The sequence below is a fragment of the Rhipicephalus microplus genome, chromosome 7 (assembly GCF_043290135.1).
Source record: "Rhipicephalus microplus isolate Deutch F79 chromosome 7, USDA_Rmic, whole genome shotgun sequence".
NCBI lineage: Eukaryota > Metazoa > Arthropoda > Arachnida > Ixodida > Ixodidae > Rhipicephalus > Rhipicephalus microplus.
The window spans coordinates 66456871-66484774 of record NC_134706.1 but is presented as its reverse complement, the minus strand read 5'-3'; the positions used below and the strand labels follow the sequence as shown (position 1 = coordinate 66484774).

Here is a 27904-nt window from a genome sequence, read left to right as displayed (position 1 = left end):
GCTTAATTGTCATTTCGCCTTTATTATTCATATTTATTGAACGAAGGAGAAGCGTTGCCCTCAACGAGTAGTGGGACGATGATGTTCGGTTGTACCCCACTGCTGCTTGAAAGTACTGTTGCTTCCGTCGCATCTACACGAGTCAAGGAAAGCGTCAAGTCAAACGAAAGCCAAAGACGTCTTTGAGTTCGAAACGCGCGATCTGGTGCCTACATATGCCGGTTAGCCGGTGAATGGCTGTGCAGTGCGAGCAGTCAGTTTTTTACTAGCAGAGGCTGCCTGCAACGGCCTTCAAGTTAATGTTCTCTCAATGAAGTTTCATTTGATATTCATGAAGGCACGTCAGAGAGTGCGTGCGTGAGTGTTAGTCGTGATGACGTCACGTAAGTCACTAGTGATCAATTCGGTTGGCCGAGTCAGACTTAGCAGCAGCGGCAGCAAGCCGTGAACATCGTCTCAAAAACTGCTCTTTTTGCAGTGTCGTCTACGTCCGGACCCGCAGTGAACGGAGTGCAAGAAGTGTTTCGCCGGACCGCTTCTGCGAATTTCACGTGGATCTGCCCTTGGGACGAGGATTCACCCGCAAGTCGTCTCTGCACATGCGCATCTAGCCAGCTCGGCACAAGAAAAGCGGAGCACGGTGACCCGCCCACCACTTAGCAGCAGCGGCAGCAAGCCGTGAACATCGTCTCAAAAACTGCTCTTTTTGCAGTGTCGTCTACGTCCGGACCCGCAGTGAACGGAGTGCAAGAAGTGTTTCGCCGGACCGCTTCTGCGAATTTCACGTGGATCTGCCCTTGGGACGAGGATTCACCCGCAAGTCGTCTCTGCACATGCGCATCTAGCCAGCTCGGCACAAGAAAAGCGGAGCACGGTGACCCGCCCACCACTTAGCAGCAGCGGCAGCAAGCCGTGAACATCGTCTCAAAAACTGCTCTTTTTGCAGGTTAGTGTTACTGTGTTCAATAATATTCAGTTGCAATAGTATTTCTACTGCTGCTGCTGTCGCTGCTGCTGCTATTGGTTTTGCTTGTGTACCGCTGGGCACCGTATTGTGGTTGCATAGCTACACTTGAAACAATGTCTCTTTCTTGTAACACATGTAATCTGCTCATCTCTCCTGACGAGCCCTTTGTGGAATGTTGTAAGTGCGAGAACGGTTATCACTTTGGAAAATGCGCTGGCCTAACAGAAAAGTCGTTCAAGGCAAAGAACGAGGCCGCAAAGAAATCATGGCAGTGTCCGTCGTGTAGAAGTGCTAGTGGTGGCAACATGTGCAGTAAAGACAGTAATGATTCTGAAACAGAAATTAAGCTTGCCCTCATGTCAATTAACCAGAAGTTAGAACGGCTGATGCCCCTGACAAAAAAAGTTGAAAGCATTGAAGAGTCTCTTACCTTCATATCTACAAAGTTCGATGAATTTGAGCAAAAGTTCTGCCATCAAGAAGCCGATTTAAAAGACATAAAAAAAAGGTGTCTGAGCTTGAAAAAAAAGATGACCTAAATCAAGTAACCTGTGCCCAACTTGAAAAAGAGATGCATGACCTTGAATTTAAAAGCAGGCAGCTAAACTTGGAACTGCATGGTATTAGAGAAGTAGCAAATGAGAATCTTATGGTCACATTAAATGACGTAGCTGACAAACTTCAAGTGCCTCACTTAATGGAATCGGATGTTGGGAATGTTCATCGAATTCCTGCAAAACATGGCAAGGTGCCAGGCATCATTGTCCGCTTTACAAATTAAGCGATAAGGGACCAGTGGATCAGGAATAAAAAGAACCTTAAGGATAGCCACCCACCAATTTTCATGCAAGAAAATCTGACACGCCGCAATAGAGAACTGCTCCAAGCAACGAAAGAATGCGCCAAAGATAAAGGCTACAAGTTTGTTTGGTATCTCAACGGAAAAGTTCTCGTTCGGAAAAGCGAGGGAGTGAATGCTGTGCATGTGAAGGGAAAGAGCGACTTAGAGCACCTATAGTGCTTCACGTTGAATGCTTTGTTTTCTTTTGAAATGTAATCACGATGGAGCACATGAGTTATTTTCTTCCGAGTGATCTTAATAAAATTACTTCATGTACTACTAAGCCAACATCGTTTAAAGCCATTCACTTAAATGTACGCTCTGTAAAAAACAAGACCATGTGTTTGGAGGAATTTTTCGGTGAATTTTCATTTACTTTTTCTTTGGTCATGCTCACTGAAACTTGGAGCACCAATGATTCTGACACCTTTACGATGACTCACTATAAAACTTATTCTCTGAACCGCTCCAGCCAGCGAGGAGGTGGAGTTGCTTTGCTGGTGTCTAACAATATAGAATGCGATAAGCTGGACTCGTACTCTCTGATTACTGATGATTTTGAAATCATATCAGTCTGTACTGGTCAGTTCGTGTTTTCGGTGTGCTATCGTCCCCCTAAGGGAAATGCGCTCAAGTTTTTCCAGTTTTACGATAATTTCCTTTCATTTATAACGGACAGTAAATACACATTAATAGCTGGTGGGGATTTTAATATTGATTTGTTGAAGGATAATTATTTTGCTATGAATTTTAACACAACTCTGGCTTCGAACGGATTCGTTAACCTTATACAAATTCCAACAAGGGTTACACCAGAGGGTGCGTCTCTTCTTGATCTGCTTATTACGAACTCATCTCAACCAATAGCTGCAACAGGTGTAATAACATGCGCAATCAGCGACCACCTTCCGGTGTTCTTAAGTATAAATAAGATTCCAGCGGTAAAGTACTGGCAAGAAAAAGTTGCATATCAGCGTATAACAAACCAAACCCTGAGTTTATTTTACAACTCAATAACACAAGTTCAGTGGGATGGCACCGGCCTTTCAAATGATGCAAATGAGGCCTACGATAAGTTTCTCTACGTATTCAAGCAGCTTTATCATTCCTGCTTCCCACTAAAAGTGCGCGGATTAAAACGCAAAACGCGCAAACCTTGGGTAACTATTGAATTACGCGAAGAAATTAAAACGAAAGATAAGCTGTTCAAAGTATTCTTAAATACGCGTTCAGCTGATGACCTCAAGGTATTTAAGAAATACAGGAATAGGCTAACAAAAAAATTGCGTAAGGCACGAGCGGAATACTACTCTACTTTACTTGAAGTTAAAAACGGTCGCCATGATTTGCTGTGGTCAAGATTAAATCTCTTACTTAGACGGGAGCAACCACAGGCTTCCCTACGTATGTTAAAGCTAAATGATAAAGATATATCTGGAGTAGAACTGGCGGAAGTTTTCAACAACTTTTTTACAACTCTCGCCCATAACAGTCCGTCCGATGATTCTAATAAATACATTAATTATTTTAATAATGATACAATATTCCTGAGCCCTGTTACAACAGAAGAAGTTATAGCAGTGTTACAAAACCTTAAAAACAGTCATAGCTGTGACATAGATGGCATTCAAGTGAGACCTGTGAAACATGTTGCCGCCGTCATTGCGCCTACTCTTGCAGACATATTTAACCTATGTTTAGATACCGGTACATTTCCTAAACAAATGCAAGTTGCTAAAGTAACGGTTCTATATAAGAAAGGAGATCGCAATGATTTAGGTAATTATAGACCAGTATCCATACTTCCAATATTTTCGAAAGTTTTTGAGAAAGTGTTATATACTAGGTTGTATGATTTTATTAATAAACATAGCCTACTATCACCAAATCAATTTGGGTTTTGTAAAAATAAATCTGCTGAACTAGCACTACTCGAACAAAAGGAATATATATTAACACAGTTTGAAAAGAAAGCCTTCGTTATTGGTATCTTCGTAGATTTCTCGAAGGCGTTTGATCTTGTCAATCACACTATACTCCTGCAAAACTTAGAATGTTATGGTATTCGTGGACAGGCGCAGCTGCTCCTGAAATCATATCTATCGCATAGAAAACAGGCTGTTTGCATTGACAACATAAAATCTGAACTAAAGTCTGTTACCTGTGGCGTTCCACAGGGCAGTATATTAGGACCATTGCTTTTTAATATGTATCTTAACGACATTTGCAATATCAACACCACTGCTAAATTTATCATCTATGCTGATGATACTAGCATCTTTTTTACTGGAAATAATCTTGATATCCTTGTTCGGGATTGCAATGATACCATGAGTGAGCTACAAAAATGGTCAGAATCCAAGTGCATGCGTATCAATGAGAAGAAAACACAAGCTGTCGTATTCCGCCCTAAAAATAAACCAGTTCCTTTTTCCTTCGGCATTAAACTGAACTCACGATGTATAGATGTGGTTGAACAATTTAAGTGCCTCGGAGTGGTTTTTTCCTCCTCTATGTCTTGGGAACAGCATGTGGATCACATTTCAACGAAACTGGCTCAAATAACTGGGATCGTAGGCAGGCTCAAATACGTTCTCCCAAAACCAATAAAACTACTATTGTACAATTCCCTTTTTTACTCTTATTTAAACTATTGCCACTTAGTCTGGGGCACGACTACTCCTGGCTGTCTTCAGCGTATCTACATTCTGCAAAAGAGATTCCTTCGTCATGTTCATAATGTACCTTGGCACTCGCCCAGTGCAGATCTCTTTTTGCAAAGTAATGTAATAAAGATCGAGAACTTGTACAAATTCCGTTTGAGTGTCAGGTTTCAACTCGAAACTCTAAAAAATATAAACCATCTACGATACCTTGCCGATTTGCATGCACGAAAAATGACATTTATGACAAGGCATGGAGAGTCTTGGGTTGTGCCGACACCCAGAATAAACTTAGGTCGACAACGCCTGCAATTTACTCTTCCTTCCCTTCTAAATTCATATTTACATAGTGGTTTTGATCTCTTCAGTTCGTCAAAGAATACTTTGCGTGCCATGTACGTTAATATGTAAGCTTAGTTTTTTTTTTTTTTTATACTCTATTTTATAATATCTTTTAGAGTCTCTTTTGTATTTGTCGATTATTGTTTATTTGCCATTACACTATGTTAATACTGTTGTTTAATGAACATTGCTGTGAAGCTGCTGCTAAGCAAAAGGGTGTCGCGGCTTTGTCAAGCTGTCTCTGACAGCTTTTTCTGCGCCTCCACTGTCTGTACCCCTACAAGGCAGAAATAAAGAATTTGAATTTGAATTTGAATAAGTATAACGTTATTGCTCTCTCACAGGGGTTTCGTTTGATATGCATGAAGACAGGTTAGGACAGCGCGTGTGTGTATGATAGGTGTGATGACGTCACATGAGTCACTAGTAATCACGTCGCTAGGCCTAGTGAGAGCACTCGAGTTCATCATCATCATCATCAAATCAAATTTTATTTCTGCTTCAGACAATACAGCGTATTGTCACTGCGAAAACAGGGGACCAGAGAAAAAAGCTGCGCTTGCGCAGCTTGACTAAGCTCTGGTCACCCGTACAGCAGTAGTGACAGGGCAAAACATCTAACAAGTCTATATAGCCACAGTATATACAATGCGATTACCAAAAGTAGTTATGTAGACTACGGTGTTCTAATGAAAGAAAAACATCAATGTATGTTTTAAGTTACAATCACCTTAGTAACACTAGCCACTGCAAATATACAAACATGAGTAGTTCTAATACATTCACATAAAAAGATCTAGTAAGGTTTTGTTAGTAAAGTGAAGAACGTCAACATTTCTTTGTTCTAGTTCATTTAGTGTGGTTGCGAGTACATAATCAAGTTTTTCTTTCCCATAATGGGTACACGAGAAAGGAACGTGGTATGGTGGGTGATACCTGAAAAGAAAGGAAATTGTATTTGCTCGAAGATTTGCAATTTCCTCGAATAGCTGTGTTCTTCCTGATGTTGCATTTTTGTATGTTCTCAGTAGTTTATGCTTGTATATGTTGTGAATCTTCATAACTTTATGTTTGTGGAATAAAGGTTCTGTGTGTTCTAGAAACGAGACGTCTTCTATTGAACGAAGTGATTTTTTCTGGACCAAGAATATTTGCTGTAAGTTTGATAATGTTGTGTTTCCCCATATTAGCGTGCAATATTATAAGTGAGAGTTGAAGAGCGCGAAATATAACATTCTTTTAATGGTAACAGGAAAAGTGTGACGGTTTCGGCTTAATACACCGGCTGCTCTGCGTAATTTTGGCAATAAGGTTCTCACATGTTCATTCCAGGACATATTTTCTGAAAAAATTACACCAAGAATCTTAACATGTTTCTCGATTTTGATTTGAAATGGCCCAAGAGTTATATAATCGTCGATGCTTCTTAAAATGCCCGGGGCACGGAACAACACACATTTAGTTTTCGATTCGTTTAAAGTAAGCCTATTGAACTTGCACCAGATCTGTAAGTTATGACAGAATGTATCACCCTTTCGTGTTATGGTCTCCAAGTCTCTTCCATCAAGAAGTACCGAGCAATCGTCGGCATATATAATATATTTACAGTCCTCATAGATTCTTACAATATCATTAATATAGAAAAGGAAGACAATCGGTCCTAGTATGCTACCCTGAGGAACCCCATATTCAATAGGCCTAAGGTGTGATTTACATTTGTTTAGTTCAACGTATTGGTAGCGCGTTTTCAAATAAGACTTAATAAGTTGTAACACTGTCCCACGTAACCCATAATGTTCTAACTTTTCAAATAAAATTGAGTGGTTTACCCAATCGAAAGCTTTACTTAAATCTAGAAATACACCCAGTGTCATGACCTTATTTTCAAAGTTGTGTAATATTTCCTCTTTTTGAACAAGAAGTGCTGTCTCAGTGCAACGTCCCTATCTGAAGTCAAATTGGTGATCTGTTAATAGGTTGTATTTTGTAATAAATTTCTCAATACGACAATTTATTACTTTCTCGAGTCCCTTTGAAAAGATAGGCAATATTGACACAGGACGATAGTTGCTTAAGCTATTTTTGTCTCCATTCTTGTAAATCACTGAAACTCTAGCCACCTGCATACTGTCTGAAAAAATCCCACTAGAGATAGCGACGTTATATATGGGTGTAAGCACTGGTGCAATTAAGTCTATAACGTATTTGATTGGTTTTATTTCTAAATCATCCACATCGCGGCTACGACTGTTCCTAAGCTTCTGATACAGCATTGTCACTTCAGGGACAGATGTTGGCTGCAAGTACATTGTGTGGAATAGTCTCGGGATACGATTAGCAGCTTCGTGACAGTAGGTGATACTTCCAATTTCAACAAAGAAATTGTTGAAAAAGTTGGCGAGTTCAGTCCCGCCAATCGTTTTGTCATTTATTACGAGGTTGTCGATCGTATAATCCTTGGTGTTCTGGTTTAGTAACTCGTTTATTTTTTTCCACACTTTGTTACCACTACGCAAGCAATCGTTGTCAAATACACGCTTATAATATTCGTTTTTGATTTTTTAATGTCTTTATTAAACTTATTTCGAAATTTCTTAAACTCTTTTAATTCTTCCGTGTTACGAGACTTAGGAAAGTTGGCAAAAAGCTTATTCTTATGTTTAATAAGCTTGATGTATTCATGTGTGATCCACGGTTTGCGCACCTTTTTTGTTTACGGTATGTCCGTGATGGGAACGACTCTAAATAATGTTTTTTGAAAATTTTTATAAATAAGTCATAACACTTATTGCTGTCTTCAAGAAGAAATACTTCCCTCCAATGTGTTTTAGAAATCTTATCCCGAAACACCTCTAGCGCTTGAGACGATATATCCCTGTACACGAGCTGAGGCCAATCCCTTTGTTGCAATGAACTGTTACGGTTAAGCATACAAAATGTAGGTAGGTGATCACTGACGTCACTGTTGATAACGCCAGAGAGAATGCCATCAGTGTTTCGGTTAGTAATGAACAAGTCTAGCACAGATGCCGATGAGCCCCGCCGCGGTGGTCTAGTGGCTAAGGTACTCGGCTGCTGACCCGCAGGTCTCGGGTTCAAATCCCGGCTGCGGCGGCTGCATTTCCGATGGAGGCGGAAATGTTGTAGGCCCGTGTGCTCAGATTTGGGTGCACGTTAAAGAACCCCAGGTGGTCGAAATTTCCGGAGCCCTCCACTACGGCGTCTCTCATAATCATATGGTGGTTTTGGGACGTTAAACCCCGCATATCAATCAATCAATCAATCAATCAATCAATCAATCAATCAACAAATGCTGATGAAAGAGTAACGCGTGTAGGTGTTGATATAAGGTTTTGAAAACCGTTGCTTTGTAATACAAGCAAAAAATCATTCGCCGCACTCAAGCCTTTTGCAATGTCAATGTTCATATCACCGCCTATTGTTAGTAACCATCTGTTTTCACAGGCACATGAAAGCAAAGAATCGAGAAACTTCAAGAACGCCGAGATGTTGCCACATGGTGGTCGGTACAGAACAGCGAACACATTGCTATTTTTCTTAATAGAAATGGCTTCGATATCACAAGTAACAGTGCTAAACTCTGGTAGAATTTCAAAACCTGGTATAGCAACCTGAATAGAAACTCCACCACCCCTACAATTTTTTCTGTTTAGAAAGAAATGATCGTAAGACGGTAAAACAAAGTGATCCGAATTTTCATTGTACCAAGTCTCAGTGAACATAAGTGCATCGAAACTAATATTGCAGGATTCTAAAAGGGCGTAGATTTCATCAAATTTACATTGCATGGATCTACCATTTAGATGGAAAACCTTAAAAAGCTTCTCTGGGTTGTCAGATATGGTACCACGCCTGTCCTCAGGTAGCACGTAGTTAGCATCCATGTTTCTACAATCTGAACAATCGCAGGGGGCGCGCATCCTTATCCTCTGGCGGTAATCTTGTCCAAATCGCTCTCGCGTTTTATTGCCACGATGGATGAAGTCTCATCACGACGGGCAAAAATGGCACCGTTTTTTATCCAGACAAACTTCCAGCCATGTTCGCGCTTGCGCGCTATTGCCATACCAAGTAGTCTCTTTAGATACTGACAAAGGTGTTAATTTACAAAGATAGGATGATGTGCCTCACTTCTAGAAGCTTCCAGTGATAGACCCAGGCTTCCGCTCGTAAGTTTTGTTTTCTTAGCCTTCTGTAGAACCTTATTTCTCTTTTCGCGCTTCACGAACTGAACAATAATGTTTTTCTTTGTCTTGCCTTTCGTTGCCACTCTGTGAATTACGTCTATATCGTTCGCGCAGACAGGTTCACTGATGGCCGTTCCAATTTGAGCAAGAACATCTCCCAAACACTCATTCGGTGTTTCCGTAACACCTTTGATCTCAAGGTTTTTGTTGCGGAAGTACTGCTCAGTTTTGACAAGACTGGGTTGACATTCCATCACTTCCCTCTCTGATGAGCGAACTTTATGCTGGAGCGCTTCATTTTCTTTTTTAAGAGAGCTGTTCTCCGTCAAAGTAGCATCAAGCCGCAAGTTAGCATCATCAAGATTTTTACTAATGAAATCCATGCTGCACTTCATGTCGTCGATCTCAGTCCGGAGCTTTCTCTCTTCTGCAAGCATGCTTCTTTCGAGAAATTCTTTCAAGTTCTTAAATTCATTCCGGAGTTCATCTTTGAACTGTTCAACCTGTTTTGAAACATCCTTTGTCATTTCTAATGGTCACAACAACGAACAGAAAGTGTCACTCTTTGTGGCAGCGGTGACAGCGATAATGTCCTAATAGACTTTTAGAAATATTTGAAAATTTTGCTTACCTGTAATGTGCAACATTCAAGAATCACGCCTGCTGCTCCGCCGCTGTCACCGCTGCCAAATGATGCGTCCGTGCAACAGCGGTAGTTTTATAGCCGGGCGGTGGTCACGTGCCCTTTCGTTCAGCCTGCGCAGTCAGGACCCGATGAACGAAGCCTGTGCGCTGCCGTCCTCTTTGTACACTTGCGCTGTATTGCGGCGCAAGACAGCGCAAGTATACAAACCGCGTCTTTGAGAGAGTTATTACTCTCTCAAAGACGTTTCGTTTGATATGCATGAAGGCAGGTTACAGTGCTTGCGTGGGTTCACGGCGTGATGACGTCACGCGAGTCACTAGTGATCACGTCACTAGGTCAAGTGACAGCTTTCAAGGTATTACCCTCTAAAGACGTTGTGTTTGATATGCATGAAGGCAGGTTACAGAGTGCTTGCGTGGGTGTCAGATGCGATGACGTCACACGAGTCACTAGTGATGACGTCACTAGGCCGAGTGACAGCGTTCGAGTTATTACTATATCATAGACGTTTCGTTTGATATGCATGAAGACAGGTTAGGACACCGCGTGCGTGTGTGATAGGCGTGATGACGTCACGTGAGTCACTAGTGATGACTTCACTAGGCCTAGTGACAGTGTTCAAGTTATTACTCTCAAAGACGTTTCATTTGATATGCATGAAGACATGTTTGAACACCGCGTGCGTGTGTGATAGGCGTGATGACGTCACGTGAGTCACCAGTGATGATGTCACTAGGCCTATTGACAGCGTTTAAGTTATTACCTTGTCAAAGACGTTTCGTTTGATATGCATGAAGACAGGTTTGGACACCGCGTGCGTGTGTGATAGGCGTGATGACGTCACGTGAGTCACTAGTGATGACGTCACTAGGCCCAGTGACAGCGTTCAAGTTAATACCCTCTCAAAGACGTTTTGTTTGATATGCATGAAGGTACCAGTGACAGCGTTCAAGTTAATACCCTCTCGAAGACGTTTTGTTTGATATGCATGAAGGTACATCAGATAGTGCTTGCATGAGTCTTAGATGAGTAGACGTCACGCGAGTCACTAGTGATGACGTCACTAGACCTAGCGACAGCGTTCAAGTTATTATTCTCTCAAAGACTTTTCGTTTGGTATACATTATGGCAGGTTAGACATTGCGTGCGTGGCTGATAGGCGTGATGACGTCACCAGAGTCACTAGTGATCAAGTCAGTTGGCCGAGCCATAGGTAACACGTTATTGCTCTCTCAAAGACGTTTCGTTTGGTATGCATGTTGGCAGGCTAGTAAATTACGTGCGCGGGTGATAAGGGCGATGACGTCCCCTGAGTCACTGGTGATCCGGTGGCTTGGCCGAGTTTTAGGTATCAAGCTCTTGCCCTTTCAACGACGTTTCATTTGATATGCATGACGGACGCTTAAGACAGTGCGTGCGTGGGTGGTATGCGTGAGGATGTCACCTGAGTCACTCGTGATGAGATCATTGGCCTGGTTAATAGGTATCAAGTTATTACTGCGTGGACGGCGTTTGCTTTGATATGCATGTCGAAGGTGTGAATAGTGCTTACGCGGGTGATAGGCGTGATGTAGGCGCGCGAGTCACATTGTGTCACTCATTCATGGTTTTTATATGCGGAAGCATCTTATACTCGCGCCTTGTAGTGCGCCGTCCGCACCGCTTCTCGAACATTCGACAGCTGACGCGCGCGCATGCGCCGTCGCCCACTCTTCCACCATCTGTGCATCCCTTCCTCCTCTACACACCGCGCGCGCTTCACTCCTCCACCATCTGTGCACCCTTCCTCCTCTACACACCGCGTTCGACATCTACAATTCTCCTGATTCTCCAGTGGACGCGCATGTGGCGTCGCGCTTCGAGAACATTCAACAGCTGACAGTGCATGCGCCGTCGTGCTGTATATATACTCAAGGTCGGCACTCGCTCGCTCAGTTTCCGCTCGTCGGTTGGTTTGTACGGCGCGTCGACGTCCAAGGTCGCGGTGAAATGAATTCCAACGAATCCACAAACACAATGATCGACGTCCCTTCGACCAGCGCCGCCCTTTCGCATACGTATGTACGTGTTCACTCATTTAACACCCCCTCCTACAACCACGTTAACCAATTTAGCCATCGACCCAAGTAAGTCGCAATTTAACACCCCATTTCACAACCACGTTAACCAATTTAGCCATCGACCCAAGTAAGTCGCACTTTAACACCCCGTTAACCAATTATATGGTCCGCATCCTCCTCAGTGTTCCCCCGAGAAAAGCTGCGGGCAATTTTTTTCCTCTTAGATTCACTCCAAAGCTATGCAATCCACGCATTCCCGAAAATTCTGGGTCGTTTTGAAGTAACAATGTCATCAGGATTAAATTTGCTGGCATCTGGATTAAATCGGCTGGCAGTTGGATTAATTTCAGTGGCACTTGGATTAAAATGAATGGCACCTGGATTAATTTGAGTGGCGGCTGGATTAAATTGACTGGCCCCTAGATTAATTTGGCTGGCGCTTGGATTAAATTGAGCGGGAAAACCTGTAGTAGAGCGGTATGAAGTGGTTGGCTCAGATGTCGCAGTTGGGGACGGTGAGCGACGTAGCGGCGGATCACGAGGACGACGTTGGAAAGCGTACCAGCTTGTCCTGTCATCCCGTCCGTAGGTGTCGAATCCACGACGCTCGTCCTGCTGATGCTTCCGACAGACGCGTGCAATGTGGCCCCGATAGCCGCAGTAATAACAGATCGGACGAGGCGGCCGCCATGGTGGGTGACAGGGCTGGGGCTAGGCGCACTCAGAGTTAACGAAGCCAGTGGGACAGGCGTCGAGTGTGCGGGCATCGGTTGTACGACGGGTGGTGAGCCAGCGAGGACTTGTGCGTACGTCGGTTGGAGTCGAGGTACTGGAGAGTCTACCTACGCTGGCCCGGTCATGGACGCCAACTCTTTGATAACGCCGCGCAAAACAGTGTTGGAGGGGGGAGGTGGACTCGGTGTCATTGAGAGGCCGAAAGATTCTAGCTTTTCCCGTATAATCGCCCGGATCATGGCACGCAATGAGGCCTCAGTCGTGGTGGTGTTTTCAGCGCTGTCCGGCGGTAACCATTGGGACTCAAGTTCCTCTAGGCGTTGGCACGTGGCAACAACGTCAGCGACTGTGGTCCGGTTTTGTATGACCAAGGCATTGAACGTGACCATGCCGATCCCTTTCAATAGATGACGAACTCTCTCTGATTCAGACATAAACGTGCTGAAACGGTGACAGAGAGCAAGCACATCCTCTATGTACGATGTGTAAGACTCACCGCATTGTTGCTTGCGAGCATCCAGTGTCTTCTTCGCGAGAGCTGAACGAACCACCGGGGTGCCGGAAATTTGGCGAAGCTGTTTCTTGAAACGTGTCTAGTCCGTAATGTCCGTTTCATGATTGAAAAACTATGTTTTCGCTATGCCTGTCAGATAGAAAGAAACACGGCGAAGCTTGGTAGGATCATCCCAGTTGTTAGTGGAACTCGCTCGATTGAACTGGTCCAACCAATCCTCCACACCTTCACCTCGAAGTCCGGCGAACGTGGGCGGCTCACGCTGGTGCGCGGCGATAATCCACGATGGATAGGCCGCGGTAGCCGGGGCCGTGGAGGTAGACGCAGAAGCGCCAGTTGGCTCGTCCTGAGGCATGTTACCGGACACCTGGCACAAACGACGACTTGAGCGGAGCTCCAGGAGGCAGATCGGGCTGGGAGAGGACGGAAGATCGTAGAGCACACTCCACCACTTGTGATGTAACAGTGAAGGCAACCTTTACTAGGCCCAGAAGGCACGATGAAGCAACCACACCCAAGGCACAGAACTCAGGCAAGCCAAGTCCCCACAGCAGATGAAGATGACGACCACTCATGATGATGAACATGTGTAAAGGTAGTAGATGTGCTTAATAAATGCCTACAATATATATATGAAAGCGCAAGAAACAAAATCAAGAAAAAAACTCTGGTGCACGGAATCGAACTTGGGGCTTCTAAAACGCGAGTGCGAGACGTTAACCGCTGAGCCACAGAGAGACACGTCCTTCAACATTCAGATGGCAAGCTATCTACCACTTACCGCTATTGACGGGCATCTCGACGGGGGAAAATATGGTGTTTTCAGCATTACCAGCAAGACGGCACAATGAGCGCGCGTCACCACATCGTCACAACGCAGCAGCGCGCTTTCTCATCTCCCACGTGCACTTTGCCCGCCAAAAAGAGGGGCTTGGACGTTCACTCGTGCACGCTTATCTCGCGGTAGGGAGGGTCGTACGTCTTGGCTGGCCTTGGGATTTCACTGGAACGATTCTGTTGTAGCTACCGGGCGCACAAAGGTCACTGCAATCGTTGCACAGTCTTCATTTGCGAAAAGGGGCACGCTTTCCAGACACAGCGAAGTGAGAACTGAAACACCCATTCACGTTCATGTGTACCTATGAGTACGTTTTGTGCGTCATTTGTGCGTGAGAAACGCGGGGCACGTTGGATCTGCTCGTCATTCTGCGCGCGACCTTCCAATTCGTTGCTACAGCGTTCATTGCTTCGCCTTTGTGGCAAAGCTGCGACTTTTTTTTTCTTGCACTTGTCCGCTGTATGTGTGGCGCCAGGGGCATAGTCAGGCGTGTATAAACCCGCGTCTTGCTCTGGCACCACGACGATTCGTGTCTCACGTATTGTCAAAGCTGTAAACAAACTTCAAACGCTTACGCCTGTGATCAACACCAGCGATCACTCCTGACGACACACATGGGACGCGGTATCAGGTTTCGTACAGTCGACTAATCCCAATGTCATCCGAATGCTCCGTGAGCGCAAAAGAAAAAAAAAAGTTCACTGCTTGTCACAAACGAGCGGTGGAACCACCCTCAAAAGCGAGTCAAAACAGACGGCGCCGGCCAATCAAGCACCGCGATTCAAGGCGCCAGCAACTGTCGCTTCTCCAAAGCGAACTAAGATTAATTTATTGAGGGACTTTAAAGTGAACGCCACTTCAGCTCCACCGCAAACAACGCACGCCGGGAAAGGGAGCACCGGGGAACAAAGAAAATTCGAGAAGGCTGGTACCGGCGCACGTCCGTCTGCGCAGAACACTCTAGAAGGGTCTAGTCCGATTCCTGGCCTCCACTAAGCTACGCACACGAGAGTGCTGAGGAATATTCACGAACTCTACCACGGCCTGGTATAAGCCGGCGACGACGGAGAGCCAAGGCAGTCGGTGAAGAAGCGGCAGAAGAATCATGTAACGGACAGACTGCGGAGGGAACAACGATGTCACCGTGTTTCCTTGAAGAGAAACGTTCGGGACTCGCTTCAAGAACTTGTGGACTGGCATTGTTGGTGGACATTTCAAGAACTTGAGTCTTCTGAAAATTTTGGAATGCATGAGATTGCATTTGTAGCGGGATTGGTTTGATTGTTCCCAATGTCCTACATATCATCCGAGATGTCAGATGATATTTGGGACAATGAAATATAAGCTGAGTGCATGTATGTACAGGGCAGTTCAGAAGTTACCAGGCCAATATCCAATGTATTCGTATGATGGCGTGGCCTGCAAACTTTTGACCCCCTCCTTGTACAGGTGTATGCAATGCTTGTTCTGCCTTAAGTAAGGATATATTTCATTATTGTTGTGAACTCTTGGCTTTGAATCAGTCTTTGCACCACACCAGCATTCGCCGGTGCAATAAAGGGACCTAACCAGAATTGTCCAAGCTTTCGTGGTGCGTTTGGAGGCGCCGATACATCTGCCCATCGAATCTTCCCGACGACTGCCGTTCTAATTATGGGATTAGTGACACTGCTGTAGTCAAGAACAATTGTGCCAGTCATGTATAAAATGTGTAACTCTATTTTAACACATTTATTAGCCCGTGAAAGCATTGCACATGTACAAAGAGAATGAGGGCATAGATCATATTCTCTCAGAGATAAATGTAAATGCTATACCATGAAGGGCGATATACCACGGCCACTTCATGTGGAAATGAAACACAGAATGATCCCCGGAACACCAGTCATTATGAAACTCTAGATGAGGTCAGTGACTAGGAATGAGTGATTATTCAAGCACTTCAAATATCCAAATGAATATTACACGGTTCTAATTCGCTTAGAATACTGAAATTTGATATTTCAGAAACTTCGAAGTATTCGAAACGAACAAATACGCACGTTTCTTAACCAGCCTTAAAAGGTTGTTTCACGGCAGCATCGACAGCTTTGCCGTGAAACAATCTACCCAAGCATAATTTGCTCTGCCGGGAAGACACTTGAAAGTTTAATGAGCATATTACCTTCACAAGGAATGATTATGATTATTTCTTTCTTATGCTTCAAAGTACGTAACATACACTTATGTGCATTAAAAATAGCGAACATAAGAACGTAATACATTTTACTACTTATATAACTAGCATTTAGCTGCTGTTCAAATCCTGCTACTGTTAAAAGCTGCTTCACATTGAGAAAGTGCCATTCGCACAGGCCTTGTTCTACTTATTAAAAAAAATGCGCACATATGCGTAGTCAATATAAATGTTCTATTTTTTATTATACGGCATATACATTCTTAAATTTGAAATGGTTTAACAAATCACTACTCACTTTGAATTCACCTGGAATCTACAATTGCAAGTTTGCCCACACATAATAATGCCATACTTATTTCACACACTGTCATAGTGCTACCAATGTGGTCGTATTTATCGCTTTTCCCCATGATACTTCCACAAAATAAAATGGTAAAACTGCTGAAAAGCTTGAGTTCTGAAATCTGCATATGCAAACAATTATCTTGCAGATATACATTATATATTACTAGTATACAAGGTACCCAAAATCTTGACGGGAGCCAACAGATGAAAACAACATAGTGGGATAATCATAAGGCGAACAGGTGAAGTGCCTCAGGCCAGACAGTCTGAGGCCCTTCACCTGTTCATCCTATGATTATCCCACTAGTATACAGGGTGTCCCACGTAACTTTAGCCAAGAATTTGATAGTGAAAGGCATTTAGGAGGCAAGTTGAACCAAACGCATATTACTAGCACTAGCTTGTAGGTACTCAGACTATTTTTTATTTCTCCCCGTACTAACTAATTAATAATTCTCAATTACCCATTTTTTTATTTATGGGCTGGAAACGCAAAATATGGACATCGAGATGTAGAGCGTCATTCAGAAACCACCAACTAAATTGTTTCCTGTACGATACGTCTCGTGCTGTTATTTTTTTTTTACATTGTAAAGAAGACCTGTGAAATGTGAAAAGTCGTGTGACGGACCGCGAGCGCACTGCTATGGGCTTTCTTTACAGCGTGAAAAAAATAACAGCGCTATACCTATCGGACAGTGAACAATTTAGTCAATGGTTTCTGAATGTGCTCTACATCTCAGTGTTCATATTTTGGGTTTCCAGCCCATAATTAAAAAGGTAATATAGAATTAATAAGTAATGATTATGGGGAGTAGTAAAAATAGCCTACAGGCTAGTGCGAGTAGTATGCATTAGGTTCAATTAGCCACTTACGGTAAGTGTCTTTCATTTTTAAATTCTTGGCACAAGTTATGTGGGACACCCTGTATATATATATATATATATATATATATATATATATATATATATATATATATATATATATTACTACTGCTCTCCCCTTATGCAACTTATACAGCAAATTATACTAACTTTGCACGCGTAAGCTCCTTGACTGTAAAAAAAAAACATGTGAAGAAAGGGTCTTGAAACATAAATGTAATGAAGCTACAGTTTCTATCCAGTCAAAATAGAACTAAACAACTAGATTTCCAATATAACCAGTGACCAGTTCAGTATTTTTAGTAAAGTGGCACCAACCTAGTTGTAGATGCATGCAATTTCTTTGATCACAAAAACTATTTCTTAAATACAAAACATTTTGACTTTCGCATAAGCGGCTCATCACTTCAATATAGTGAGATACTAACCTTTAATAACCTATCAAACTTGTTTGCACTATTAATGCAGCATCACTAATGTGTTTAAAGGAGCAGTGACATCTTCTAGATTTCAAAAGTCTTTGTTGTCTATGGTTCTCAACAGTCAATATTTCGTACACAAAACCATTCAAGGGCGTTTTGATTGTGCACGAAGCTTTACACAAAGGCAGCTAACATGACCACTAGCTGGATTACGTTAACTCCGACATGAAGGTTATTATACCAAGCAGTAGCTGTTTTGCTAAACAATAAAGCCATTGATAATAAATGCATATTTTTCATTTCTAAATAGTCTACAGCGTCTACTCATAGGTAAAGTCTTCAAAGCTAGCCACTTGCCCAAAGCCCCGTTATCCCCTTCCAATAAAAAAAAAGAAGATTTCTGTTGTGTACTGAGCGAAATGACATATACAATATATATTTTTGTTTCTATACATAAAATGTGCCTATTTCAACAGTTAATGCAATCATTATGGAACTCTATACTATCGTAACCATCACAACGATTAAATTAACCAGCTTAAATACATCTTTCATTTGTCTTTCGCGGATGTAAAGGCATTAGTATGCGTCGATACAGTGCCCCCGGCAACGTAAAAGCAATATACACAGATGCAACAATTGAAACATTAAAGCTATAGCAATAAGCAAAATTAAATATGCAAAAATGACTGTATACAGTACAGTGAAAATAGAGTGCACCAAGCTTCTAAACACTCACAAATATTGAAAACAGACACGTCTTGTCGCATCAGATCTGGCGAGTAGCAAATAAATAGGACAATTATGCAAAAATCAAACATAAAGTGAAATGAAGCGATTATACTTGGCATGCACAGGAAGGACTGCGAAAGCCATGCAGTTACAAGTAAAACGAAGCAGCTTGTGAGATCGACATCAACTTGTCTTGAGTTTAAACTACAAAGAATCAGCAATGTCATAAATTTGCATGAGCAGCCATGCTCCTCGGACGTGCTTTCTCGCTGAGTTGTCAACGCACCACACATGTGCACATGATGTTGGCACATGTTGAAAAAGTCACTGTTTCGTGTGCTCACAATGCCAGCCACATTTAAGAGCAACCCTGGCTGACTCCGGCCTCAGAAGAAAAAAAAATGTGACTGGGCAATGTAAAAACGCACCCAGATAATTCTCCTTTGCACACCTAAGCGAGCAAGGTCTTCCATCACGATAGGTGGAATGTTAGCAACGTACCACAACAGAAAAAAAAAGATAAAATATTTTTGTGTTAATACTCTTCAGCATTTTAGAATGTTGAAATTGTTGAAAGACTGTCAAAGAAATGAAAAAAGGACAAAAATGCAAGAAAAAGACAATAAAAAGAATGTGCAGGAAAGTGCCATGTGGTCGTTATTGTGTGGAGAATAATAAACAAGAGAGCATATTTCATCTTTCCCTTCTAGACGAATGTGGCTGCTGACGTGAAGGAATGGGAAGATGTAAAGATGCAGTCGAGGTATCCTACTGGTAAGCTGCCAGTACTATAATGCTTCCTTCAACTAACTGCCAGAGGGCCATACTTGTTGTCATGCTAAATGACTTAGGAATGGCCCTTTGTGCCTATGACAGGCTGATAAGCTGAGCATTAAAAAATATTACTCACGAGATCAGAGGGTGGTATACCATGTGACGGATGGTGCCACAGGCAGACAATGATACCAATGTGACAACCAAAAATGTTCTGATGACCTCTAGATACTTATCCGAAACATTTGTGAGTTGTACTGCAAGCAGTAAATAACATTTGGTAATCATCGACAATCCAGCTGCATGGCATTCAGGAAAACGTACTTTATGTTCGTTTAATTGGTAATAAATAATATCCGAGGGAATACACTATTTTGAATGCCTGTGAGCAAGTCCTTTTGCACGGCTGCCAACGCAGCGACCTTGACTAGAGTTTTCGTGGGGCACACATTTTATGGGTTCGTCCAATCACACAAAGACTGGCTGATTCTCGCAACAAAATTTTCCCAACCAACCGCTAGACACCTTTCGAGTTTTCCATTTGGAAAAATTCAAGATGGGCTTTCCAGAGAGGCTACTGTGCTGAGCTCATAGAGAGATTACAATTTCACAATAGGAAACCAGAACATTTTAATTTAGGCTAGTTTTGATAAATTTGGCAATATTCAATTTATCAGTGTTCTGTTACACCAATGCTCATTCAGGGCGTGTTGAGATGAAATGGAACAAAAAATGACAATTTTTTGCCTTGAATGATATGATAAGCATAGTGGCATTTTCGTTTAGTGTGAAACCTAGGTATCTTGTTTGGTTTTCTTTTAGTTCAAGACCACGCCACATCAGGCGTCGGCATTTTCATATCTCTTGAGAAAACCAGTGCAAGTGACCGTCCCACGAGCATGCGCCATATCTGGTGCTGACTCGAGTCATTCATTCAGTGCCCTAGTAGACATTTTTCTACGTATTGCATCAAAGCATAGAGCAAAAGTGTGCACAAAGAATTTCGAATTTCCCCAACAAAAGCGAAAAACAAAGGAGTGGGGTGGGGGGGGGGGGAGGCAATAGCCACCCATGGCTTTTGCTAAACCAGCCTGCTCAGCACACGACTGTCATGCCAGAGTAGGCTTTAGTATTTGCAATCTGTCTATGCCCAACAGACTGCTTGCCAAGCAACAGATTGTTTGCCAAGGCACAGAGTTTAACAATACCACTCTAGAGAGAAATCCGGCACTAGCGTCGATAGGAGCTGGGCGTGTGGGGTTTGAGCCAGCGTGGGAATGATGGGTAGAGCGTGGATTTGCCTCAGCTTCATTCTTTCGGCTCCACGTGACTCTTGGTGGTTTATAGCTGCTTCATCGCAGGACGAAATTTAGCGAAAGTTCGGCACACCCGTTTCACAACCTTGACCCTTATAAACTCCCCAATTCAAATCTGACCACAAAACTCGCAATGAACCTGTGTTTTTTTTTTTTTGCAGCACGACCTAAAGCAGATAATAAATAATATTGTTAGGGTTGAATGCCCTAAAACCATGATGTGATTATGAAAGAAGCCGCAATGAAGGGCTCCGAAAATTTCGACCACCGAAGGTTTTTAACGTGTGCCTAAATCTATGCACACGGCTCTTGAGCATTTTCGCTTCCACCGGAAATGCAGCCGCTGATGCCAGGATTCAGTCACACGGCCTTCAGTTCAGCATTCGAACACCATAGCCGCTAGACCACTGTGGCAGGCATAAAAAGCCAAACACAGCAATAAACAAAGCTACAAGCACTTTCGAAGTTGCAAGCATGAAGACTATGCAAAATTTATGTACTACCCATCATTCCCAACATGGCCAAAAAATAGCAAGACCAGAGTTCCTTCCAGCAAATAGTACAAAAAGCGCTATGGGTGCAAGAACGCTCGACTCTCTCATGACCCATAGCATTGTCTCCACACAGCTCTTGTGTGTTGTGCAATTTGGCTGCCCCAGATAGCACCAGTGCCACTGCCAATGCTGATGATAACTTCGGAGCAGCACGGCATATGCAAAACTGGTGTGATGCTATAGCTACCTGAGAGCACAGTTCCGCAAACAAGGTCACGTGTTTGCCCAACATTTGAAAAGAAAACAGCACAGCAAATGGCTTCATGAGGAGTTTGCTAGCCAACTTTGTTGTGCAATATTCCTTCATACCCGTTCATTTCTTTCCCGCTATATTCCAAAGTGAACCTAGACAATGACGAAACATCGAAGCTAAGTGCTATAAATTACTTTTGTCCACTTCAGGTTAAGATTCACTACAATGTAAGCAAGTGCTTTCGCATTCCCATCTTATAAAAAATGCAACATCAGCTAAAAATTAAACTTTTGATCATAACATCGAGTATATCTTTGGATACAAAATGACTAAAGCGGTCTTTGAAGGGCACAAGACTAAAAACAGCTTCGCTCTACAGTTCATTTACACTGAGTGTAGAAGCATACTCGTGCCCCTGTCTAATTGCGAGGAAAAAAAAAGGCTTCTCCATCAAGCCTGTGGGTGCCCGATGCAGTTCCATCACAAAGCGCTATCAGAACGTGTCGGCCTCCCAAGAACGAAGGCCGTCAGGGCCGGCAGCAGTGCTTGTCATGCACGAGCAGAGCTGCGGCCGCATTGGCCGAGCCCAGTGCCAGCTTCGTTTGTGGCTGTGTCGGTGGGGGATGCTGGTGGCTGAGTAGAGCCACCTTGACGACCGTGTCGTGAGGCACGCTGGCATTCGAGCGTCGGTTTGCCGAGGTGGTGGCGAGTGACAGATAGTAGCTGCCGGGCCGGTGCTGCAGCACCTGCATCGCCACTGCGTGCCACAGACGAAGGAAAATGGGCGTAAAAGTGATAGACAGCACTGTTGAATCAAATCACCACGTGTGTTCTACGATGGAGATGACAGCGCAAATGCTTTATACAGAAAGCAGTAAGACGACGAACATGGCTTACAGTGAATGCTTCCAGCGAGTGGAATCACAACCACTGTCAGTAATGACCTAGTGGTTCACATCGTTCAAGTGTTGTGCGAATTGGTATGGCCTAAAGTATCGTCTCAGCAGTTTCAGGGTTAAAATCCATACGTCGTGGCCCGGAGGGTAGGCGATCAACCTGTGTTATCAGTTGTACTGTTCCACATCTTTATGTTGCTGCTGGCAAATGCATATGCAAGCACGCTGTCTGGATTCTTCGAAGCGTTAAAATTTTCAGCTTCGGTATGAATGTTGTCACAATATCAAGTCAGTAGGTTGTCAGTTTGGGCTAGTTGATGCGAGTGAACCGCAACATAAATTTTTCACCAAATAAGAGTGAAGAAAAACAGAAAGATTAAATCTCAGTTTTTCAGAATAATGAAATCTCTTATCTTTCTATCATTGTCCACTTTGGTTTGGCCTACAACGATATTGCATATTAGATGGAGAAAGCGTTAATGATGACTATAAATTCAGCTAGTTGGACATATTTCATAATAATGAATAAAACACAGTGCTAACAGCAGGGACCAAAAAAACAAAGTGAGGCATTGTACAAACGCATGCACACACGCATGAAGAAAAAAAATGCCATTCACGGAGTGACTATAGTGACACATATGTGATGAAACACACGTTTTTGCAAGGTCTTCGGAAGTAATGTTGCATTCTAGTGCTGCCCTATACTACTCAGCGTCGCAAGCACCATCTAATCACGACACACGAACTGGTTCGCGTGCTTCGTTTAAATTATGTAGAGCTCCAGCTTTTCTTGTTTTGTTACTCTGCTTTCATTTGTGTCCTGAATACACTGGGAAATGCCCCATATTTACTTTTTAAGTGTCATGTAGCACATGTGGGAGCCTATGCAAGACAGTTGGCTCAATTTTCTTTGTCACAAAACCTGTATGCTTTAGCCCTGCTTCTAAATTTATCGTTTAGTCTAACTGCACAGGTTTCAGTCTGTTTAATGAAATATATAGAAGCGTCTTCAAATGAATCTTGATGCAATAAGACGTCCTCAACTCTAACAATGTGACAGTGGCCACACACTGCTAAAGAAAACTAACTATTAAGCCCATTATCCAGTACAAAAAACACGCGACAACCGCAAGGCCCAGACTCTAATGGGTCTGTGCAAAACTCACCATTCTCCTTTGTTGAAAAAATGTCGGGAGCGCACTTGGTGCCTGCAGAAAATCGTAGAGTCAACTTAACAGCTGCGGTGACATCCACACTGATAATAGCACAGCTCAATCCCAATACAACGAAACTGACTCACAGGAAAAATTTTGATGAAGCAAAAATATCGTTATAGTGAAATTAAAAAAATATAGCCGACCTGATCTAGCAGAACAAAAGAACTTTTATTCCCAAAATTTGAAAAGTGTCGGCTGCTTCCTTTTCTTTTGCAGCAGTGTCATGACGCGATTCTCACACATGCATAGTGACGCCATGTTAAAAATCACGCTGAAACAATGGCCAAAATGGCTTTTTGAATGAACCTGACAGTTGCACTAACACGCTAGCACCAGCTGCCAGTCACAGCTGGCTGATTTAGTTCATAATGCACGTGAACGACTGCTCTAACCAGTGACCACACTGGCCAAGTGCGAAAAAAACCAAAAGCATTGGCATCGGAAAAGGCATCTTTCCGTCATTGCACCCAGTAACCACAGTGAGTAGCAAACTCATGGAGAGGAAACTCAATGAACTGAGCAACTGAGCTTCCATTGCTGATTGTCAGCGGCTCAGAAGTAAGCCAGTGGCAGAAGGAGAGCACTCTCGTTATAATCACTATCAAGCAATGATGGCTCTCGTGCTTTTTAAGCAACGGCAGTTTCAGGCAGTGTCAATGCGCGTTTTAGACTTTGCAGACGTATTTTAGATGCGAAGCAGCTTATGATGGAGTCCAATTTGGTGTGCATGCCCATTCTTACTGCGAATGCACAACAGCAGGCCCAAGCACTGCCAGAATGTACTAGCACTTTCTGGCGTATGTAAGGGGCTGTGTAAGACGCAGTGGCCTCTCTCCCTTACACTCTCTCAGCAATTATGTGATGCATCGGGGAACGAGATTTTGCAGACACGCAATGAACCAAGGCAATGTATCCTAGTCAGAATGCACTGCCATGCATTACAAGTTCAGGCCTGCGTAAGTGGCTGTGAGAAAGCTGCGGTGTCCAGCCCCCGTGCTGCTTCTTTTTGCTTCATGGCCCCTTTTTGCAAAAGATGGTGTCATTTTTTATGTTCTGAAAATGCACCAAAATGTTCAAGATCACGTTTACTGCACAGCATTAAATATCCAAGCCTGGAATTGCATTGTCAAATTTCGTTGAAGTGTAACAGCAGAAGAACAACCATTCGTATTGGCAAGAATATTTATGCATGGACTGCTAAAGAAGAACCGAGAATTTTTTGTTGTAGTAGAAATTTCGTTGAAGCGGCGTTCGTTGTATCAGGGTTTGACTGTATAGCAAGTTGTTGGGTCAGTTGGTGCACTGCCCACACAGCAAGATATTTTTCTTAAGTCAACAGCATAAACCAGCCAGATTACTTTTACACTGAAGCTGTGTGAAACTTAGCTAAGACCTAGCATGTCTTGGTCAGTCACCTATAATAGTGAAGAGAAGTAGTTTACCACAATGTTTTTATGAATTATTCTCAATACCTCAATGTAAAATGAGTGTATAAGACTGGGAGACCTTCTGCGCTCTTGAAGCGACGGGGCAGTCACCCTTGCATAATGTGTGCCTGTAGAACACTTTGCTGCACTGGAAAGTTTACTCTGTAATACGGCTCTTCTCCACATTACGTTTCACACAGTTGTGATGTGACGAAACTAACATGGCGACAGAGGCTCCGGAACCAAGGGGGCCAGTGGGGGTCGTCGCCCCCACAGGTTAGAAACTAGGGCCCATCGCAAGTGCGTCCAGAACTGTGGTAGCTCTGTAGAGAGGGAGACCAAAGTTGCAGTGACGTCACACCAGATCTGTAGCAAGTGTAGGCGTGCGCAGGTTTCCCCTCCAGGGGGAACAAAAGTTCATCGCGCGCACCCCTTCCCTATTATGTATATGAGTGGATCTGACTTGGCACCCCTTCCCCAAGTCGCGGCGCCCCCTTCCTATTATGTCAATGTGTAAGGCTGTGTTTGTACCCCCCCCCCCCCCCCATTCAGAACTTTATTCCTGCCTTTGATAAGCGAAAATAGAGGTGTGGGAAAAACCTGTCCTTGCATAAACATACCAGGTTTAAAGCCAATGTAAAATAAACAAATAAGGGCAGTTAGGTAACACCCAAAGTGCTAACTTACATAAGAAAGCCAATTCGAGAAAGAAAAAAAATGTGAGCAAAGGTAGCGCACTGGTCTCCCTAGGGATCAACGGAGACACATACCTCGTGGAGCGTTTAGTAATTCACCCGTGAAACTTAGCTGAGACAGGCCCAGCAAGAAATGAGAAGGTCACAAGATATGAGAGATGAAGAGCGAGAGAAAAAAGAAAGAGAAAACGGAGGACCGAGAAGAAGAAAGTAATATCAAGAAAAGACGAGCAGATGGCAGAGGGTAAGAGTCAGAATTAAAAAAAAAAAAACAAGCCCCACTCCTCCGCGCACACAGGTTCATCTATTGGCAGATACAGGACATCTTGAAGCGTCTGGAGGCATCGTTCATGACCCCATACCAAACCAAAAGGACAGAGAAAAGAACGATAGAAGAGAGAAAAAAACACTGCTCGGCGTTAGTCCAACACTGTGCCACCAGTCCTCTTGCTTGCAACGTTTTAAAAGGCCACTCTCCAGGCCCCATACAAAATTTTAGTTAGACAGTGGAAGTTGTTGGGTGTCCGATAAGGAACATTTTGCTACAAAATTTTTTTTGAATTGTACATAGGGCCATTCATATGCGCACGTCATGCCCTCATTCTCTGGGCGTGCGCCGGCAGAAGGGAGGGGGAGCAGCGTGCATCTTGAAATTTGACTCGTTTCCGCGGCGCGTAGCGTTGCAAATTATGGCAGACGTGATCATGAACGCCTTGTTTACGCATTGCGCTTGTCAGCTCAAAATCGTCGAACCTGGTGAGTGGCCCTTTAAATCCAGGGTGAGTACATGCGTTCACAAGGGTTGTCGTGAGGTCCCAACAGGCCGCCGTTGATCGAGGATGGCGTCACGGTTTAACTGTGGTGTGTTGCGACAGACAAGGACAATGTGTGAGGCAGAGGCCGCCGAGGTTCTCACCCTCGCCAGTGTATGGCGTACAGGACAGCTCCACCTCCACATCATCCCAATCATGTGGGTGTGTATTTGTCCACTGCCCCTGCTTCGTCCACTGCCCCTGCTTCGTCTTGGCACGCCATTATAGCGCGAGGGATTTTGCAGGTTAAGTACTCAACTGAGGTAAGGAATGGTGTCTCCTACCTCCTTAACAATTTTAATGATCAGCACGCGATATTTTGCACATCATAGCAGAGACGCATACCTCTTTTGCTCATAATCAGGGTGTGGCTAGATTTGTGTTGCCGGATTTCAGGGGGCACTCAAACAGATAATAATCGGTTCCGTCGGAAATGGCGCCACCCAAGCAGACCAGTTCCAGAAGCAGGTTAAAGCGTCACCCCCGGAAAGTCTTTTCAGGCCTGCGCCCAGCAATCTGACGTCAGTTCCGCCCGGCCGACTCTCAGGGAAGCCGCAGCGGCAGCGAGCGCAGCGCGGGCGGCGGGGGTGACGGTTCGGCGGCGTGGTGTTGACGGTGTTTCACATTTGTTGCTTTCCGTTGTTGTTTTGCGGCAATTTCTTTCCGTGCGTGATGCTGGAGTGATGCGACAATGCCGAATAAGTGTTGTGTACCCGGATGCACTGGCAACTACAAAACAGGAAAGAAGATACAAGTGTTTTCCTTCCCTAAAGACGCCGACGCTCTCAAACAATGGCTACACGCCATTCCTAGGAAGGACTTCGTGCCGACTTCGTGCACTAAGGTAAGAATTTGAGATGCTCCTGTTCTTAGCTTGTCGTTGCTTGTTCGGGTAGAAATCACCTATGATGGGAAATAATTGAGCATGTGTCCGCCGGGCCTCGCGAAGCGCTGACGCCAGCAGTTGATGAGAATCGCCCAGAAAGGCACGTTCGCAGCAAGGATGGTCAGCTGCGCTTTGTTCACTAACAGTGCCGTGGTGTCGTCCATTCTTGCAAGCTCTCGGTGGAAGCGCTTCGTGGAGTGCGGTGACATCACGCTCCCGTGTTTCCTTTCATGTTGCTTGTACCGCTTAGCGCAGCGCTTTTATTTAGATGCTTGCGAAACGTAGGTAGACTTTGTTTTAGCTACACGGACTGTAAACACGGTCATGCAAACGGGAGCGCATTTTTTTCTTTTGAGAAGTGGCGTCTCAGACGTTCTTGAAACGTTTGTGCAAGTGTGCGCGGATCATATCGACGCTTCATGCATCGAGAAGACGACATCGTACACGGATCCAAGGACAGGGAGAGTTATTGATGTTGCACTCCCAGTACAACGGTTGCGTCCTGGATCTGTCCCAACGGTATTTCCCGGCTGTCCGTCCTACTTATCAGTACGAGACCAGAGCACGAGAGAAACCCCTGACGCCAAGAGGAGCCAACAAGAAGCCTCCCAACTCGCCCGTGCTGTAGAAGAGTCGCTGGCGTCATATGAAGCGGAGCAAGAACGAGACCAGTTTTCGTCCCTCGAAGAACTAAGGGTTCGCCTGCAAGGGGTGTCAGTGTCTCCGAAGTGGACTGTGGTTCATAAAGAAGAGT

General features: G+C 43.9%; 1 protein-coding gene and 1 long non-coding RNA gene across 5 annotated transcripts in view; one reads left to right on the top strand and one right to left on the bottom strand.

Moving 5' to 3' along the window:
- Positions 1 to 201: 201 nt before the first annotated feature.
- LOC142767492 (uncharacterized) lies at positions 202 to 2411 on the top strand. The gene is made up of 2 exons (XR_012884918.1): positions 202 to 640; positions 713 to 2411. It is a non-coding gene; the product is annotated as an uncharacterized LOC142767492 (long non-coding RNA).
- Positions 2412 to 15517: 13106 nt separating this feature from the next.
- Positions 15518 to 27904, bottom strand: part of LOC119179453 (uncharacterized) — a 42578-nt gene continuing 30191 nt past the window's right edge. For all 4 annotated transcript variants that reach the window (XM_075869232.1, XM_037430527.2, XM_075869234.1 and 1 more), the window contains exons 13-14: positions 23280 to 23321; positions 15518 to 21971 (exon numbers count right to left, since the gene is read on the bottom strand). In XM_075869232.1, the coding sequence (XP_075725347.1) occupies positions 21742 to 21971; positions 23280 to 23321 (272 nt within the window). In that variant the 3' untranslated portion in view covers positions 15518 to 21741. The remainder of the gene's footprint in view (positions 21972 to 23279; positions 23322 to 27904) is intronic.